Source organism: Aulostomus chinensis, chromosome 10 (assembly GCF_037954235.1).
Source record: "Aulostomus chinensis isolate RoL2024-O1b breed Wild chromosome 10, RoL_Achi_v1.0, whole genome shotgun sequence".
Taxonomy (NCBI): domain Eukaryota; kingdom Metazoa; phylum Chordata; class Actinopteri; order Syngnathiformes; family Aulostomidae; genus Aulostomus; species Aulostomus chinensis.
In genome coordinates this window covers 4,747,041-4,764,443 of record NC_141329.1, presented here as the reverse complement: position 1 = coordinate 4,764,443, position 17,403 = coordinate 4,747,041, and the positions used below count along the sequence as shown (strand labels likewise).

At 41.5% G+C, this 17,403-nt stretch overlaps 1 protein-coding gene across 4 annotated transcripts in view; it reads left to right on the top strand.

Annotated features, from left to right (window-relative positions):
• The window catches only part of arap1 (ArfGAP with RhoGAP domain, ankyrin repeat and PH domain 1), a 46,956-nt gene extending 43,570 nt beyond the window's left edge, over window positions 1–3,386 (top strand). For all 4 annotated transcript variants that reach the window (XM_086215696.1, XM_086215695.1, XM_086215694.1 and 1 more), the window contains 2 exons: window positions 690–727; window positions 2,001–3,386. In XM_086215696.1, the coding sequence (XP_086071822.1) occupies window positions 690–710 (21 nt within the window). In that variant the 3' untranslated portion in view covers window positions 711–727; window positions 2,001–3,386. The remainder of the gene's footprint in view (window positions 1–689; window positions 728–2,000) is intronic.
• The last annotated feature ends 14,017 nt before the right edge of the window (window positions 3,387–17,403 follow it).

Sequence of the window (17,403 nt, the reverse complement as noted above, 5' to 3'; positions counted from 1 at the left end):
GTTCAACAACATCGATACCACCCCTCCATATGCCCTTTTATTTTTAGAGAAAAACTGAGTGCAGTCATGGAAAATAATTTACTCTCTGCTCCATGTCGATGATGTGGGAACAAATGACCACGCTATGATGCGCCTCTCTTCCTGACATTTTAAGCCATCCCTTTCCTCTCATTAGCATCCTGAAGACTAGAGCAGTACATAAGAATTCACCTCAGTCTGCTGTTACTTTATTCACGATAATAACCTGATTCCAGGGTTGCTACCATCCAGATTCTTTCTATTGATTCTCATCTGTCCACTGTATTGACTGGCAAAATTTGGCAGGGAGCGGGGGAGTAGGTGAGATTGCTTTGGTGGCGGGATTCTTGCAGAATGTTTGAGAGAGTCTCGGCATATTGATGTGTCCACATTTCAACATGAAGCACAAGTGTAAAATATGTGTTTGTGTGAGGTGTGAGTGCGCGGTAGAGAACATGGTTGATGTTTATGAATCCAGAGATGTTATGGATTTCTAATTTTTATCCCACAGAATCTCTTTTCTGCTCTCCACACTTCTTTTTTTGTTTGTTTATCCTCCTCTTCTCTCTCTCTGTCCCACCTGCTCTCAACCCATCACTCTCCTCTCTCTCCCCTCTCTTCATGTCACCGTCTCCCTCTGTGTTGTAACCTCTGTGTTGTTTATGTTTCAGCTCTTTAGAGATGTTCGATAATGGTTGCTGGAAGGAAGGTGAGACACTTTCACACTCTGACAAGTTGTTGGCTATCGAAATGAAAATTGTTAGATGCTTTGTATCTGTTTAATACTAAAAATGATTTTAGGAGCTGCAGAGCCATTTGGTCTATGTCCTTTCCTCACTCTTATGAGCGATGGGGAAGTTTTATTCTGTTTTGTATTACAAAGCAAGACGCTTTGTAATACAATCAGAAATTAGCAAGTGATGAGTACCTTTCTTAAAATGCCCTGTTGGAGCCTGCAGGTAGATGCTGGGTTGGTGGTGGGGCTGAGCAACAAGCAGTGGTGCAGGGCAGCAAAGGCGCTGACAGGCAGAGGGAGGGATAATAACGTCCTGCAGCTTTAACATCCTGCAGCTTGAACAAATCCATCCAAAACTGAGTGACTTGAGAGTGAGTAGTGTCGCGTCTGCCACTTGAATATATCACATGTAGCTGCGCAGCTCGATTGGACTGCCTGAACGAGCTCACAGGCTTCACTCCATTTGTTTAATATGTCACGTAGACGGTATGTCTGATGATTAGCTCAGCCCAGTGTTGCTCAAGTCTCTTCTGTGCTCATCAGCCTTTTTCACACTCTTAAGATGTTGTTGTTTTTTTTTTTACCAAATATCTTGAAAATGAAGGAAAAGTTTACTTTTCAAATTGACAGTTTGTACATGCGCAAACTTGTTTTTATGCACATAATACTGGCATTGGTAAATAGTACTATCAGCCATATCAAACATATAAAAAAATACAAAAAAATCCAATATTAATACCCAAAATATCACTGCTTCCCCTGCAGATGGTTTAGCTGATCAAATCACAATCTGTCTTCAATGTGTCTTGTGTGTGTTTACACCTGTACTCCTCCGTCTGAGTGCAATCTGATCGCTCCAAACACCTTTAATACCAGGTGTAAACAGGATCTCAGATGGGAACATGATACTTCTTCATCAAGAGAACATTTACTGATGATTCTCAAAAGCATGTTGCTACTTAAAGATAAACAAGAATGGCTGTGTGACGCTGCTGCATCTCAGTTGATCTGCTCTCTTGACCGCTGCTTATTGAGTCCACACCTAGTGAGCCGCCTCATATCTGGTTGCCATGGCTTCGAGACATCCTCAGGAGTCTGGATAAAAATTACAAGCCCCTCGTCTCAGGGTATTTTAAAATGCAGTTAAGCTGGTTTTAGGTGTAGAGATGACAGCGCCAGACCTTTCCAGAGGTGTTGCTCCTGCCATTGATCCTCTAACCCTCTGGATTTCTGTCCTAAATGGCAGGTGGTCAGCATCATCGGAGGCCTTCTCAACATTCCAGTGACATCAGTCTGCCACAGTACAGATCACAGTGACCAACTCTGAGAAAATCCTCGTATGAATCTGAACTGGACCAAATGGAGGAGAGGACTGCATGCTAATCAAAACCTACAACTGCACAACTGAAGTGTACTTGACTTGTACATTCAAAGTGAAAGAGACAGTTTGATGAATTACGATCATCCTGACGGTTTCCGAAATTGCCTCCAGACGGACGTGTGGTAGTTGGTCAGCGGTATGTGCACATTTACTGCATTGCATTTTGGGACAGAAGCATGAAAGGCATGCTGACAGAAATGTTTATCCATGATGTGTTAAGGTTGGACGAAGTGTGTGGCATGAGCATTGAGTGCACGGAGACAGTTTTTATAGAAGTTCTTGCTGATTTACATTATTCTTTCTCTTTCTCTTCATCTCTCTCTCTTTTTTTATTTATATATATATATATATATATATATATATATATATATATATATATATATAATAAAAAATCTCACTCCCAGAAGAATAGCTGGGATAATTCTGCAGTCCATAATACAATAATTGCTATTATAAGCAAAGCTGATGTTATCCAGAGGGTTTTGTTCCTGAGGGACAAAGATGTACAGCTGACAGGTGGTAGATTGTCGGCGTCCCCGCAGGATGTGTGTCAGGACTTTCCAAGTTCTTGATCAAGGCCACAAACAGTACGAGTGAGTATGTGGACGAGTTCTATGTGTGTGTCTTGTGAAGGTCACATTTCAAACCAGGTTTACTTCGAAAACACTGCCTTATCAGTAGACTTGCGTGTCCCGCTGCTCTCTGTTGACAGGCCTCCTCTCTGTATGGTCTTTACTGTGAAACACAGATGATACTCGGGGAACTATCCGGTACCACGGCAGTGACCTCCCAGCAGTGTCGAAGGAGTTTTACACTTTAAAATAAACCTGTGTTGAAATTATTCTAGCAGGCTTAAGCATTTCCACTGATAAATATTGTTTATTGCCATTTTTGTCCTGTTACATATGTATTTTGAACAAAGAAGATTCTTCTTTTTGTTTACTTTGAACTCCAGCTGCACTGGACTGCCTGTTTCATCATCCCCGAGTACTGCGCCACCTGTATCTTGTCGCACGTGTATTGATTTATTTATTTTTGGACAGCAGAGGACGCTAGATTTTGCACTGTATAATGCCTGCACTCTGCCAATGATGTTCAGCTACTTGTTCAGTTTTTTTAGTGTGTGTGTGTTTGTGTGTGTAAGTGTCATTAACTGCGCAACAGTGCAGACCTCAGCAGGATTTAGGAGACATCTCCACTCAGCGTAGTAATGTCATTACAGTGCCTTCGGAAAAAAAAACAAAAAAACAACCTCCATAGAGAAAATATCTTCAATTGGAAGTTGTTTGTGTAAGTATTTGCCCTTTAAAGTCAATAAGCTCATCAGACCGTAGAACCCTCTGGGCTTCTTCCTTGAGTGGCCTTCTGTCTCACTTTATGGGACTTTTTTAAAGATGCAGGTTTTTCACTCAGAGGTGTATTTAGTTTCTTGGAGATTGTCTTGGCTCGTTCTCCTGATTGGTTTTTATTAAATTTGTCACAGTGTGTGTGTGTGCGTGCGTGCGTGCGTTCCTTTTGGTTTTCTAGTTTCGGCTAGCTAGGTAAACTCCCAGCCCTTTCAGCAGTATACATAACTTGAAATGACACACCATCTCCGTTTACTGAGGAGTTGCCTGCAGCAGTGAGAAGGTGGATACTTAAAACAAGCAGTTGTTTTCTTTTATCTGTAAGTGAGATATATTTGTAGAGACAGTATGAAAAAAAATCGTTAATTACATCGACTGTGATTCACTGTAATTTCTCAGCATTTAATATATGTTTGCACCTCTGAAACTCTAATAAACACATTCTGTTAGTTGTGTGTCTCTAAACCTTCATATCATAACATTTCACTGTGATGCAGCTCCAAAGAAAATGTTTCCCTCAATGGTCAATGCCCTCCAGCTCCTGGGGATCTACACAGTTTTCCGCGTGTGTGTGTTTTCAACACTAATTAACAGGCAAACTGAAAAGTTGTGCGGCAAACACGTGTTTACATTAAGTACAATGTAAACACAAATATGAAAGGACAAACTTTTGCCTAGCCTGCAGGTTTCATGACAATGTGTTGCTACAGCATTAAGCTGGAAGCCTATAGATGTGCTTTCAGGAAAAAATGTCAGGAGTGCGTGTGTGTTGGTACAGTACTGATTATGGAAGTGGGGGGGGGGGGGGGGGCCTGAGGAGGTTCACTGTGAGTATATGTGTGTGTTTGAGTGAGTCATGGTGGTCCACCAGCTCTCCGTTCATTCCTTTAAGCAGAGCTGACACATCAAGGTCACTCTGAACCTCGAGACACACACCGGAGAGCCCTGCAAGGGGGACACACAAAGACCTTTACTAGACAGTACACATGAACACACGGGAGACCCAGTGGGTATAGAGCACACGGGGAATCATAAATATACGCACACAAACACACAGAAAAATGGCCTTTACTAAGTAGGTCATAGCAGTCATCGCATAAAACAGAAGGACTGAGATGTGCATGGTTCACAGGGGGTGAAAGACGGAGATAAAGTCAAAATATGTCCCACAGGAATCTGGGCACCTACCTGTGGGAGTCTGTGTCCTTCAGTTCCACTCGACACACATCAACATAAGAACTGACACTTCAATTGGCTTTAGCTGCATGCTGAGCTGCACGTGTGTGCTGTTTTAATGTGAGCTTCAGCCTCTTCAACCATGAAAATCCTATGTGGCTCCACAGGGGCAGTTTTAGACGGATGAGAGGCCCTTCTGCAATCAACACGATCTGTTTGTTCGGTTTGTATTAAGTTTCCTTCTTTCATCTTTTGCAAAATCATCTTTTCAGAAACAGATGTCTTTTGTTGTCAAGGAAACCAATCCAGCAAGTAGCCTGGTGTTGTCAAAGGTGTAGATCTTTGCAACATTTTTACATTAAAAGCACTGCAGTCAGAGGTCACGCCACATTATTTTTACTGTTCGACTTCACACCAGCAGGCTGTGCCAATGATGTTGGGGTGCATCAAAAGGTTCCTTTGCAAAAAGTGCCTTTTCTCTCTGCACTCTCAGTGATTCGAGCAGTCGTTGCTGAGACTCAAGAGGTGAGAAAAGACAAGAACAGAAGAGACGGGATATGCTTCAACCTCCTGCTAAGCTTTTTTGTTCTTTTGTCATGTACTCGATCCTTGAATAACTCATTTAAATTAAGATAATAAGACACGGGGGGATTAAAAAGTCAGAGCAGTTAATTTATTTTGGGGGTTCTTAGAGACAGTCACCCTGCAGTACAATCTAAAGCAAAATCCAAATGGATATTTTTTTGCTTGTTATGTTTGTAACTTGCTGAACTGAGCTTTAGTCGGTCCTGTGTGAGTGCCAGGTCTCTGGACTGTTGGGTACGCTGCTGGCGGTGAGGTGAACAGAAAGGCAAGGAGATGCTGTCAGTATCACAGAGGATGTCTGAAGGAGAGCTTTAACTTTTTTGGAAATGCACTTATTTACTGTCCTCCCCAAAGCAACACAAAAGGATAGACCCTCCCTCCTCTGGACTGCATTCAGGAGCTGAGACCATCAGAGACTGACCACCAGTTAGCTTAGCTCAATGAATGATAAGGGATGGGCGGGTTAGCATACCTCAATCTTATCTGCTCGGCTTCCAAGACATGTAGTTTCTCTTCTGTGTATTCTGGTTAAGCGGGCAAAGACAGTGTTGGAGAAATGTGGATTTGATGGCTTTTGACAGAGGTATGCTAACCTGCGTACTTATTACCATTCTTTATGCTAAGCTAATTAGCAGTAATCAGGGTCTCAGTGTGTGGCTCACAAGGGAAAAGGGTGTTTTATTTTATTTTCCAGCCCTGGGAAGAATGGCAAATATGTGAATTTCCCAAAAGGTCGGTGTGGTCAATGTGTACAAGGAAGATCCTGATGGTTAGTGGAGAGAGTCCATAGCAAAAAATCCCAGCCAGTAAACAAAAAGCCAACTTAAACGATGTTTAAATAGCAGCTGGTTTACAACCTCCTCCAGCTCAGTGTGCTGAATGCAGAATGTTGAGATTTGATCAATCAAACATAAGGCTACACTGCTGTCTGGAGGCTACAGTGCTACGAAGATGAAATGAAATGAATGTTGTGATTTTCTGGAGCAACCCTCCCTATTGAGTAATGTCATCACAGCATAAACCTACTTTGGCGCCGCTGCTGAGAGCGATGCCTCACTCTCACTTGCCTCCATTGGGACAACGGACTGTTCAAGTTTAGCGTACATACACAACAAATGTATATGTGCTGTTGTTAAATTCTGAAGTGGACCATTATTACTTTCAATCTGTAATAATTGTGACTGTTTGTGATAGCTGTTTCAGGCATTTGAGTTGTGTAATTGCAAATTTCGCCCTGGGCTCGATCCCTTGGTGACAATAAAATCTGGTTCTTCTTCTTCTTCTTTGTAAACTTACATCTCTGCCTGATTGGACGGTTAGAGATGGAGATCTGAGCAGGAAACTACTATATGTGACAAATGTTCTTGGATGAGTGAACCAGGGGCATTGCAGGACACCCGGCTTAATGTTGCTTCAGGCAGAATTACAACTAAATACATGTGGGGTTGGTTCCTGGTGCATAAGTGAACTTTTAAACCCAACTTTTACAGTAATCTGACAGGGAGGAGAGGCCCTTAAAGTACTCGGAGGAAAGAGCTGTGGAATAGCTCTCAGCATAACAAACAGTTATAAGACTGACAGCCCTTAGACTGAGATGCAATGTCCAATCACAACACGACACGCGCACACACATACACTCACACTCTCACTCTCTGGTCAAGTTTACTCTGACCTTAATGGAGAAATGTGGAATGCATAGAGCGTCTCTGAGGAATATGTATGTGGAAGTGCTACTTACATTGTTTAACATGAAAAAGTAATGTACACTTCCTTCTATTAACAGGTGAATTTGTCTTATTTCAAATCTTAATACACAGTAGGAGCAGACTAGCAACATGTCTGAGATGCAGGGACATTTTAGGCAGTTTTTGCTCTGTCAATCACCAGAATTTGTTTATTATAAAGAAGTTTGGGTTGTTATAAGAACAATGTCTGCCAATGGTACGTGGAAATTTGCTTTTCTTAAAACAAGATCTATACACATTGTCCAATTGTCTCATTGAGTGTAATGAGATATTTACATTAGAGTGAGTGTACTAAGGTGTTCTGCAGGCGGCTGAGATGAGTGAACTTGATGCTGAGAGGCTGCGATGGTCTGCAAGGCTTCTCAGCTGGATGCTGTTCATCTGGCCACTCTCATTTTATACATTTCATGAACACCTTGTCTTCAGTCACCTCCATCTGACTGGAAAACACACTTAAACACATTTACATAGACATAGACACACACTTATTGCTCTTCAACACACTCTTCTTGAGTCCTGCAGCACTTCCTCTGTTATGTGAAAGTCACTGTGCCTTGCTACCTCCCTGCACCCCTCCCCCCCACTCTATGATCACCAATTACTGGTCCTTTAAAAAAGGGAAAAAGCTCCCTCTTTCCATCCCCATGGCAACCGCTCTCTTCTTTTCTTCACAATCAATCAGATGGCTGTCTTGCTGTCCTGCTCCAGTCTGGCTACAGGGTGAGAGTCTCAGGAACCCATGATCACTTTCACAGTTGGCTATTTTGGGTTCTTTTCACTCACTGTGACTCAGCCTCCTCCACCCCCCCCCCCCCCCCCCAGAAGGATGAGAATATTCATTGTGATTTAAATTATGACTCTTTGAAAAATGAATCTTCAGCACCTCTTATGCTTACTAGATACTCGTGTTTTAAGCGTTCCACCTTGTAATATTAACACTTCAACTCTTTGCAGTTGTGGAGCTGCAGCCAGGATACACAAACACTTAATTAAAAAGACATGAAACAAAAGGAAACAAATAGCTTAACTCCACAAAGTTGTAAGGCTGAAACTATATACTATTCACTATAAAGTGATCTATCCAGGAAACTTCTAAGTGTACTGCAGTATTCATATCAATAACACTTTTGTGAGGTTTGGAACATAATGCAAAAGGTTCTACTGGGTAGTTGTGTTAACCCGAAGCAACGTTTAATGTTAAAACAACCTAATTACGCTGTTCTTGGTTTTGCTGCAGCGCAGGATGGTGTCTAGTCTCTCACAACTTCCTGGTGTCTCCAAGTGATGGATAAGGGGTTAGTATCTGACTTTTACTGCCTCAAGAAATGTGAAATGTGCTGTGTGAGGGAGAGACTATTGGTCCTGTTCAGATGCCTTGAATGGCAACATGGCTATGAGGTGGACAGTCAGACACATAGAGACGTTGTTTAACTGTCCAGAAAAGGACAACCAATATGCAATAACATGAAGAGGGTTGAAGCTGGAGAGGCTGATGTCACAAACACAAACAAATACACAAACATCAACAACACATTCATACAACATTATGAACGCTACTTATTTGAAATGACACGTTCGTTTTTTTACAGCTTAGACTGTAAACACTTGCTCCAAACCAGTGTGTCACACAACTGCTACACACCATCGCTCTGTGACACTAAACTTATTCCACAAGAGGATATTTGCAGTGAAAATAGCTTTCTGCACTTTCCCTCCTCACACTCATGTCAAACTGACTTCAGTTGTCTACCTGTCTGCTGTAGTTCCTCCCTCCTCCCTCCATTTGTCTGACTTTATCTTTTAGTTAGTTAGTTTGTTTGTTTGTTCCTCACCAGCAGCAGTTGTAGAGAAATTGGGGAATGATTTGTGTCTGACACTCAGCTTATCTCTCGGATAAGATCCTGGGAAAGATTCTGGAGAAGGGAGGAGAAGAAATTAGAGGAACGGATAGCTTAAAATAGCACTTATCAAAAGACAGTTTTAACATACTTTCCATTGAATGCATAAAAACACACAAAACTACAAAGAAAATGGAGAAATGCCAATGAAAAAATCTGATGTGAAATGAAAAATAGCATTTCCTGACAAAAATGCATGTGAACGCCGATAGCTGAGAGAATGCTGAAAATGGCTCACGACATTGGCTAAAATACTGAAACTAATGCAGAAGCTGAAATGAAACTGGAAGCTGAAAGCTGCGTGTTTTAAATGTAGCCTGGAAATGAAGGAAAACTCAAAGGGAGCTTCCATGTTGCTGAAGAGTGGAACACTTTAATATGTATCAAATCAAAGATCGATTACATGGCTGAGAGTATGCAGATGAAGATGCACGTTTGTGTGAAATGAAGCGTGGCTAAAAATGTTTTGAAAACAGTTGAAAAACAGAATCAATACTAGGCAGCTCATCTACAAGCTGAAAGCTCAAGTACATTTCTGAATCGAGTCAAATGCACGAGCCGATGAAATGAAGGGCTGCCACATGTTGCTGCTGAAACAGCTGAGAGGAAAAAAGATGAAGTGCTGAAACTGGAGGCTGAAATGAGGGTTCAGTGACTTTATCTAGCTGCTGAAAAATGGACCGTTACACAGAATCACTTATTTTTTGTTTATAATCCTGTGAAGGGGACATAAGGGTGTCAATTTGTGTTGTTGGTTTCAGCCCCAGTATTGTGCTGCTCCCACTCATTGTGTGACATATTGCTTTTCCATATTGCTGAACTGCCTATTTATCTTTTAAATACGAGGCGGAGGGACAGAAAGCGGAGGTTTTCATCACTGGTACAGCACCCTGATGCCTGCACTGCTCAGAGCTGGAGCTAAATGCAAGTGCAAGAGAAGATGGTGAGGTCTGTGAGATGTAATGAAGGCAAAGTTTGTGTCTCTATCATTTTATCTTAGAAATAAATGCCCATTTCTGATTAGAGGGCAGCTGCACTGCAGAGCCAATAAGAGGGCATTAACAATCCTGGTTAAGAATGAGATAATATTTGTTGTTTAGAGACTAATAATAACAAAAGAAAACATGTTAGAAAGGGATGAAATGGAGGAAATGATGTGAAGTAAGGAGGTCATGATGATCCTGGAAAAAAGGAAGAGCCTGAGGTTTGAGGACAGCAGAGACCACATTCACCAAATATTAGCATGATGTCATTTCATAATCAGCTCTTTTCTTTTTTTTTTTAGATGCTCAACACCCTCAGGAAACTGCTTGAGCTGAAATCAATGAAAGAGGGGAAGGAACTGAGGAAGAGGAAGGGAGTGGTGAGGAGGAGGAAGGGATGGCCTTAGAGATAAGTGCTAATTGTAGATTAGTCACTCTACAGATGCTCTGGGCTAGTCCCTGTCTATGCATGTGTGTGTGTGTGTATATACTGTGTATATATATATATATATATATATATATATATATATATATATATATATATATATATATATATATATAAGTGTCTGTGTGTGCCTTATTGAGGGTGAAACAGGACGTGCACAAGCCATCAGACTTAAGAATTTGCCCCTTAATCAGTGTTCAGTTTAATTAAACCTGATGGACATGAAGACGCCCAGCAGCTGAGGAGGCGTCTGTTCTCTCTCTCTCTCTCTCCCCCCCCCCACCACACACACACACACACTATTCATGTTAGCATGATCCTTGCTGGGTTCTTTGTGAGTCAATAATGTCTTAAATTCTAACTGTGCTTTTCCTGTTTTGATAAGTGTGAAAATACCTGCAGTGAGAAGTGGTGTCCTGCAGTGCAAGCAATCATCCCTCCGTGCTGATGACAGCTGTGGGCTGGAGGCATTACTCCATACTTGCATTATCTGCCCATCTCATTTTTGTTAATTTGAGATCCAAGGGATCCCTGGATGGACTCTCTTCAAATTTGACACAAACATCCACTGGATTCAAAGATGACCTGAAAACATTTAAGTCGTCAAAGGTCAAGTTTTATAGATTTATGCCCTCAGTTTATGTACATGCTACAGTATAGTTGATACATTTTTCACTTGAACTTTTATTTGCAGTGTCCCTTTTAGTCCCATTCACTCAGTCACTGATGGTGAGAGCTGCCATTCAAGGTGCTAACCTGCTCATTAGGAGCAATTAGAGGTCCAGCTCTGGTTACTAGACAACCCCTCCTCTGAGTCATGAAATACAGCAACAAACTGAAACACACGGGACTGACTAAATCATCCTTTGCATTCCATGGAGGAGAACTGACATTGTTTAGCCATGTCAAGACATTACCTAGAATAGCAGTTCATGAGCTTATTATTTTAAGGTTAGACTATAACCTTTATCATTATTTGTCTCTCTCAGAAGAAGATGAAGACTATAGTCTCCAGTCTTGCTTCCAACAACAGAGGAATTCAGATTCTTTGCTTGTTCCCTACTCACTGTCATTTAACAATGGAAGACAGGTAGAGCTTTGGTTCTGTGGAGGGATGGTCATCTAGCTGGTGGTACTGTAGTCGTATGTTACATTGTGCCTGAGACAAGTCACAGAAAACAGGCTGGACTACAAAGAGAGCATTTCAGGCGGCTCCAGAGCACAATGTTCTGTACCACAGAAAAAACTGCCTTTGGGGAGGACCTTGGGCCTTGTAACACAAAAAGCATAATATGACCTCTTCAAATAAAGTCCCAACTATGACCTTTACTACAGTGTTCATAATTATACTTGCATCCATCTCAGTTTTTTTTTTCGTCTTCAACTTACTTTTTTCACTAACACCCAATATTGTGTTTTTGACTTTTAATGCCAAATGCAAATAATGCTTGTACACTCGACATCCTCTGAAGGAGAAAATGTGTCAGTGATGTAATTGGTAATAGCAATAAGAGATTCATTCATTCCTTATGAAAGTACGTGCTGTTCTGGCCATGTCCTGCAGTAAATTGTATGGTTTTACATAATCTGAAGAATACAGTCATGTCCAAAACATTTCATTTTTGGTTCTACTTCTGGCATCTCTGTGACTGTTGGATGTCTCTTCATCAAGGGCCCTAGACATGCTGGCACCGTCTCTCTGCAAATACAACACGGCACTTGTTCAATCAAATGAAAGAATTGCATCAGTACAGTGCATCAGCACTAAGTTTTTGCAGAAGTACGAATACTGTCAGGTAAACCTTGGTCATCTTGAGTTGGGGGATCTTGCAGGACTATACATATACATATATGGAGTCCCCACTCGCCCAAAGTCCACCACTCTCTTGATACCATGTTACAGCAGTGGTTTCACCATTTGTTAAAATTCCATGGCAGCATCACAGGGACAACGTCAATAGAAGGTCAATAGAATTCCCAGCTAGGCAAAGCTGAACTGCTGTATTCTGAGCAGCAGAACAAATGGGTTGAAATCATATTTACTGGCCGTAGAAATCGTTTTATTATTTTACTTTTGGAATCTGCACTTTATTTTTAGGCATGCAATATTGTAATAGGTTTATGGAGAGAAATATGAAGTGTGTAGTCAAAGGTGATTTAAAGTACCCAGGTGTATAAATAAAGACCAGCAGATGGAGGAAAAGACAAATATATCGTGGGCTACAGGCTTCAGCTCAGGGCCTATTACATCTCTCATCATCTTTTTTTATCAGTCTCCAGTTTTATCTCTTTTTCGGTTCCACTGGGCACACGAACCACTGTTATGTTTGCCTGTTTCACTGACACCTTAATCTTCTATTTGGCTGTGGAGGACAACCATTACAAATTCATGTTGTGTCCACAAACTGTGCTCACACTCTCAGAGCTTTATTTAAAATCCGGTCAGATTCAGAGAGGCATGATACAGACCAGATTGGGGTAAATGTGTGCAGGATGATACACAAGAGAGTGTGAATATTTCCATCTCATGTAGTGGTGCAGCCATATTAAACAGCTATCTTAGAAATTTAACCTTCACAAAAATAAGTGTCACAAAGGTTTACCTATAAAATTTGTGTTCCCCTGTGTGAAAAAAAACCATGCACAGAATGTGCGTGCTTTTAGTTTTCATTTATCTTGATCAGGCAACATCAAGCTCTTTCTGCACTGCTTTTGACGGGACTGTAGTCGTTGGGTCACAAATGAAATCCTCATACAACACTTTTTTCTATTTCTGAAACCTTGATGTCAGAGTAAACCATCACCAGTAATCTATGTCAGCATGTTTGTGCACACCTGATAACACTGTGATGCAGTTTGAGCCACAATGCTGATGAATACGATTTGAAAATGGACACTGCACAGACAACAGAGACCTTCATGCATCATATGTCTGCAGTCAGGATCTCCCCTCTGAGCACAAAGCAGCATGGGAACTGTTCAGGGAACGGCAGAGAAAATCGTGAGACTGTGCAGATGATGTAGCCACAGGGCCTTCTCCTGTGTGTGTGCGTGCGTGCGTGTGCGTGTGTGTGTGTGTGTGTGTGTGTGTGTGTGTGTGTGTGTGTGTGTTGTCATGGGTTATGCTCTTGGAGTTACATAAGATGTTTGGGAATGGGGCTAAAATCTGCACAGTAAAAGGGGAGGAGAATGATATCAAAAATACAATTTACAGGAGCTCAAAATAACACAAATTGTATCCAACACCACACACACACACACACACACACACACACACACACACACACACACACACACACACACACACAAGTTACAATTATTCTGCAGTCTGTTCCCATTATGAGGCTCCAAACTTCCCCAACCAGTTTTTTTTTAATGTGAGCAGAACTTTTGACGTTGCAGCATAATCCTCTTTTCTCTCCCCATTTCTCTGTCGTCTGCAAAACCATCACACTCATCCTTCCTACTTCATTGCGTGTTTTTCTCAAATGCGTGTTTGTGTGTGTGTGTGTGTATGTGTGCGCACACACTGTACAGTGCTGTATGTAGCTGTGGGATTGTGTGATGCACCAGCTGCTGCTAAGCTGCACTGACATACTGTATCCACTATTTCTATCAAGTGCCTCCATCTGTGTCACAGTCTGATGCTTGGGTGTCTATGTTCTGTGTCCACGTTGCTTTGCACTTAAAGGATAATCCCTGTTTTTATGAGATGATGTAAAACAGTGAAGACACAGAAGAAGCAATATTGGTTTGGAGTCCTTTTTATTTATTTAAATGTAAACAAGATTGAAGGACAGATTTAGATTTTGGCAGCAGAAGTGGAGCCACGAGGGATACCATTCTGAGTAACGCACAGACAGTTTGCACTGAAGCTTCGCAACTAGACATGTTGAAAGCCACCAGTTCACACTGCAACTAGTAACAGTAAATAGTTAATATGTGAGGTGGACCGGTTTATACTCCATCTTTGTTGTAAGCTGGACTTCAGTTGCATGTGAGGTTGGCCACTTGGTGCATTTCTTTCAGGGAGTTCTCGGAGTGAATATATGATACAAAGCCAATGTAAATCAATTTGGATCCTTTTTGTGTTGGTTTCAACGTTGCATAGGGACGGTCATTAATGATAAAAACACATTAAAATCTCTGGAAGGGAGAAGGTGGTTTGGTTAATAAACACAGGACCCTACAGCGTGATACAGGTGTTGGAGTCAAGTTTGAAAGCACCATTTCTAAACTGTAACCCAAACCGCCATGTTTTCCTAACCACAACCTTCTGTTTTTTGTTCATAAACCTAACTTTGCAGCAGGGGATGGCTGCCGAATCTTGTTTAAAGGCTGTTTTTTACAACTTTAACCCAAACCACAATGTTTCTGTAACCTTCCACAAGTGTTTTTGTGTCTAAATATAATCAGACCTCAACTGCATTGAAACACTATAAAACAAGAGGGCACTGAGAGTGCATGTACTGTACCTCTGCCAATGACGTCATCAGATCTGGATCTATTCTAGAAATTAATTGATTGTTCCAACCACATTTAATCAAATCCTAACTTTTTGAGTCATCCTTTTAAGAGACACTCTTTTCCAGGCGTGGATTTCATTTTGGGCAGCTGTTGTCAGGGATTAATGAAAACATAGGACATTAAAATCAAGTGTTCTATTCTGCAAAAAAACCCAAAAAAAACAATCAACTATCCGCTCATTCAACTGGTGTTCTAAGTGCCGCTGGCTCATAAATGTAATTGATGTCATGCCACCAATTTCATTCATAATTTCATATTAATAATAATAACCTTTCACAGTATGTGCATGAGATCTGGTTGTCCCATTGGTTTGACTCTCAAGGAAAAACTTGCCACAGTTTAAAAAAATTACCTATCGACAAAATTGAATATATTTAATACATTGCATCTCTCATGTTGATACTGTACACAAACTGAAATAAATTACATCTTGTGGTTTTAGGGTTAGTATTTTCTTGTAACAATTTATCAACAGTTTCTCAATCCACCCGGTACATCTGTGTAATCTTCTCCATTTGTCTGGAAGCAACAAAGCAAGACGCTGGATGTCAGGGCTACCTGGTGCGTTTTTGTTAAACTGTAATTACCAGCTGGTTTTATACCTTTACTTACACGCACACACAGAAATCCATGTGATGATATCCATCCACCTACACTTGTTTCATCAAGCTGTTCCTTTAAAACGCCCGGGATGACAGGTTTACCTCGGTGTCTTTATTTGGAGTACACAGAGACTTGTCTCTTCCAATGCAACTTCCATTAGAGATGTTGTTATTGTTGGACTGCGTCTCAGCCTCAGACTGACTCTACAGGACGATGCTGGAAAAGCACGATGGCTCTGGACTATTCATTGTGCCAGAGCTCTTGGAGCCAAACTGGAATGAATGACTTTGTTTCATCAGCTTTCTGTCACAATGAGTGTTCTGGACAAGTAGGTGAAACAGTGGCTGGACTGTGAACGGACGAGTTGGACCAGGTTTTTGGGAGACTGCCTGACAGCAGCATCAGGCCCAAGCATAGTGAAGAGACTGTCCAGAATGATTTAATCTTCCATCTCCCTGCTAAAGTAATGACACAAAGTCATAAGAGACCCCATTCCAAAGCTATTCCACAGAAGCAGCTGCATCACTTGGGGGTCCAGAGGGTAGTCAGTGCTTGTCATGGTGGCAGCCAAAGACCAGAGGCAGGCGATGACTGGAGATGGAGGCCGGCCAGTAGACTCAGAGGTCCAGAGGAGCTGCCCCACAAGCACCTCTGGACACCTCTAACAACAAATGATATGTGCGTCAACAGCACTGCAAATTAGTTTGTCAAATATTTCACTTCCACTCCATAATGTTATTAGTTTCAGTCTGATCATGTGACCTTTCCTTTTTCAGGGTGAACTATTTAAAAAAAAATCAAGATTTATGAACATCAACTGTTTTCCCCCTGACACTTGATGGCTTCATTTGATAGAAGACATGAAATTCCTCAGATTATATTACACTGAACACACACACACACACACACACACACACACACACACACTCACTCACTCACTCACACACACACACACACACACACACACACACACACACACACACACACACACACACACACTCACATACACTGAGGGCATGCAGACAGGATGTTATGACAGGCCAAAGTGACCATAACTCCCAGCTGATCTACCAGTCAGACAACATCAGTGACTCCTCTCTCTGTCTCTTACACAATAACACACACACACACACACACACACACACACACACACACACACACACACACACACACATACTCACACACACTTACACAACAAATGACAACCTGCTGACGTTTGTGTAGGCCTGAGGAATAAAGTCCTTTTTTCGTCTGTCCTCTTGACATTAGTAAATCCATCCACTGTGCTCGAAGGTCTTTCACAAACTTGGGCCCCAACTAAACTTGCTCAGTTTATTGACTCCAGCTGAGAGGAACATTTAAATCAACTTTGACGGTGTTTCTGCTGAGATGACCGGACTTTTGTCCTTGCGCCCCGCAGCGTTCAAAGGATTGATAATATGTTTAGTCCCGTAGATATATGTGGTGCAGTGCCTCCGACTGAGTCCAAAAAATTAGCTGTGACAGATGTGACACATGCAAGAAGAACTAGAGGGCATATCTGCTCCATGGCCAAGTTAAAAAAAAAAAAAACCTCTGAAAATAAAATGAAGGAATTATGACCAGTGGGGTGATGACTAAGAAATAAACACCTTTTACTTTTTAAGCCTATCTTCAGTGTGCCTGAACCTGAACTTTTAATGCTATTTTTGATCATAATTCTTCACTTCCATGCGCAGCAGCCCTCCTGCTACTTCTGTCTTTGTTTTTGTTTTATAATGCTGCTTTTTCACTTTATTACAGGAACGCTTACCCAAAAATGAAAATTCGGTTGTTATTTTTTCACCATTACGCTGATGGAACGTTGGTTGAAATTTTTCAGTCCACAAAAGACCTCTGGATTTTCACAGGGAAAGGTGTTGCAGTAATGTCCCAAACAACTGAAGCTGGAGCTTCAAAACTGCCCATCTGCAGTATTCCA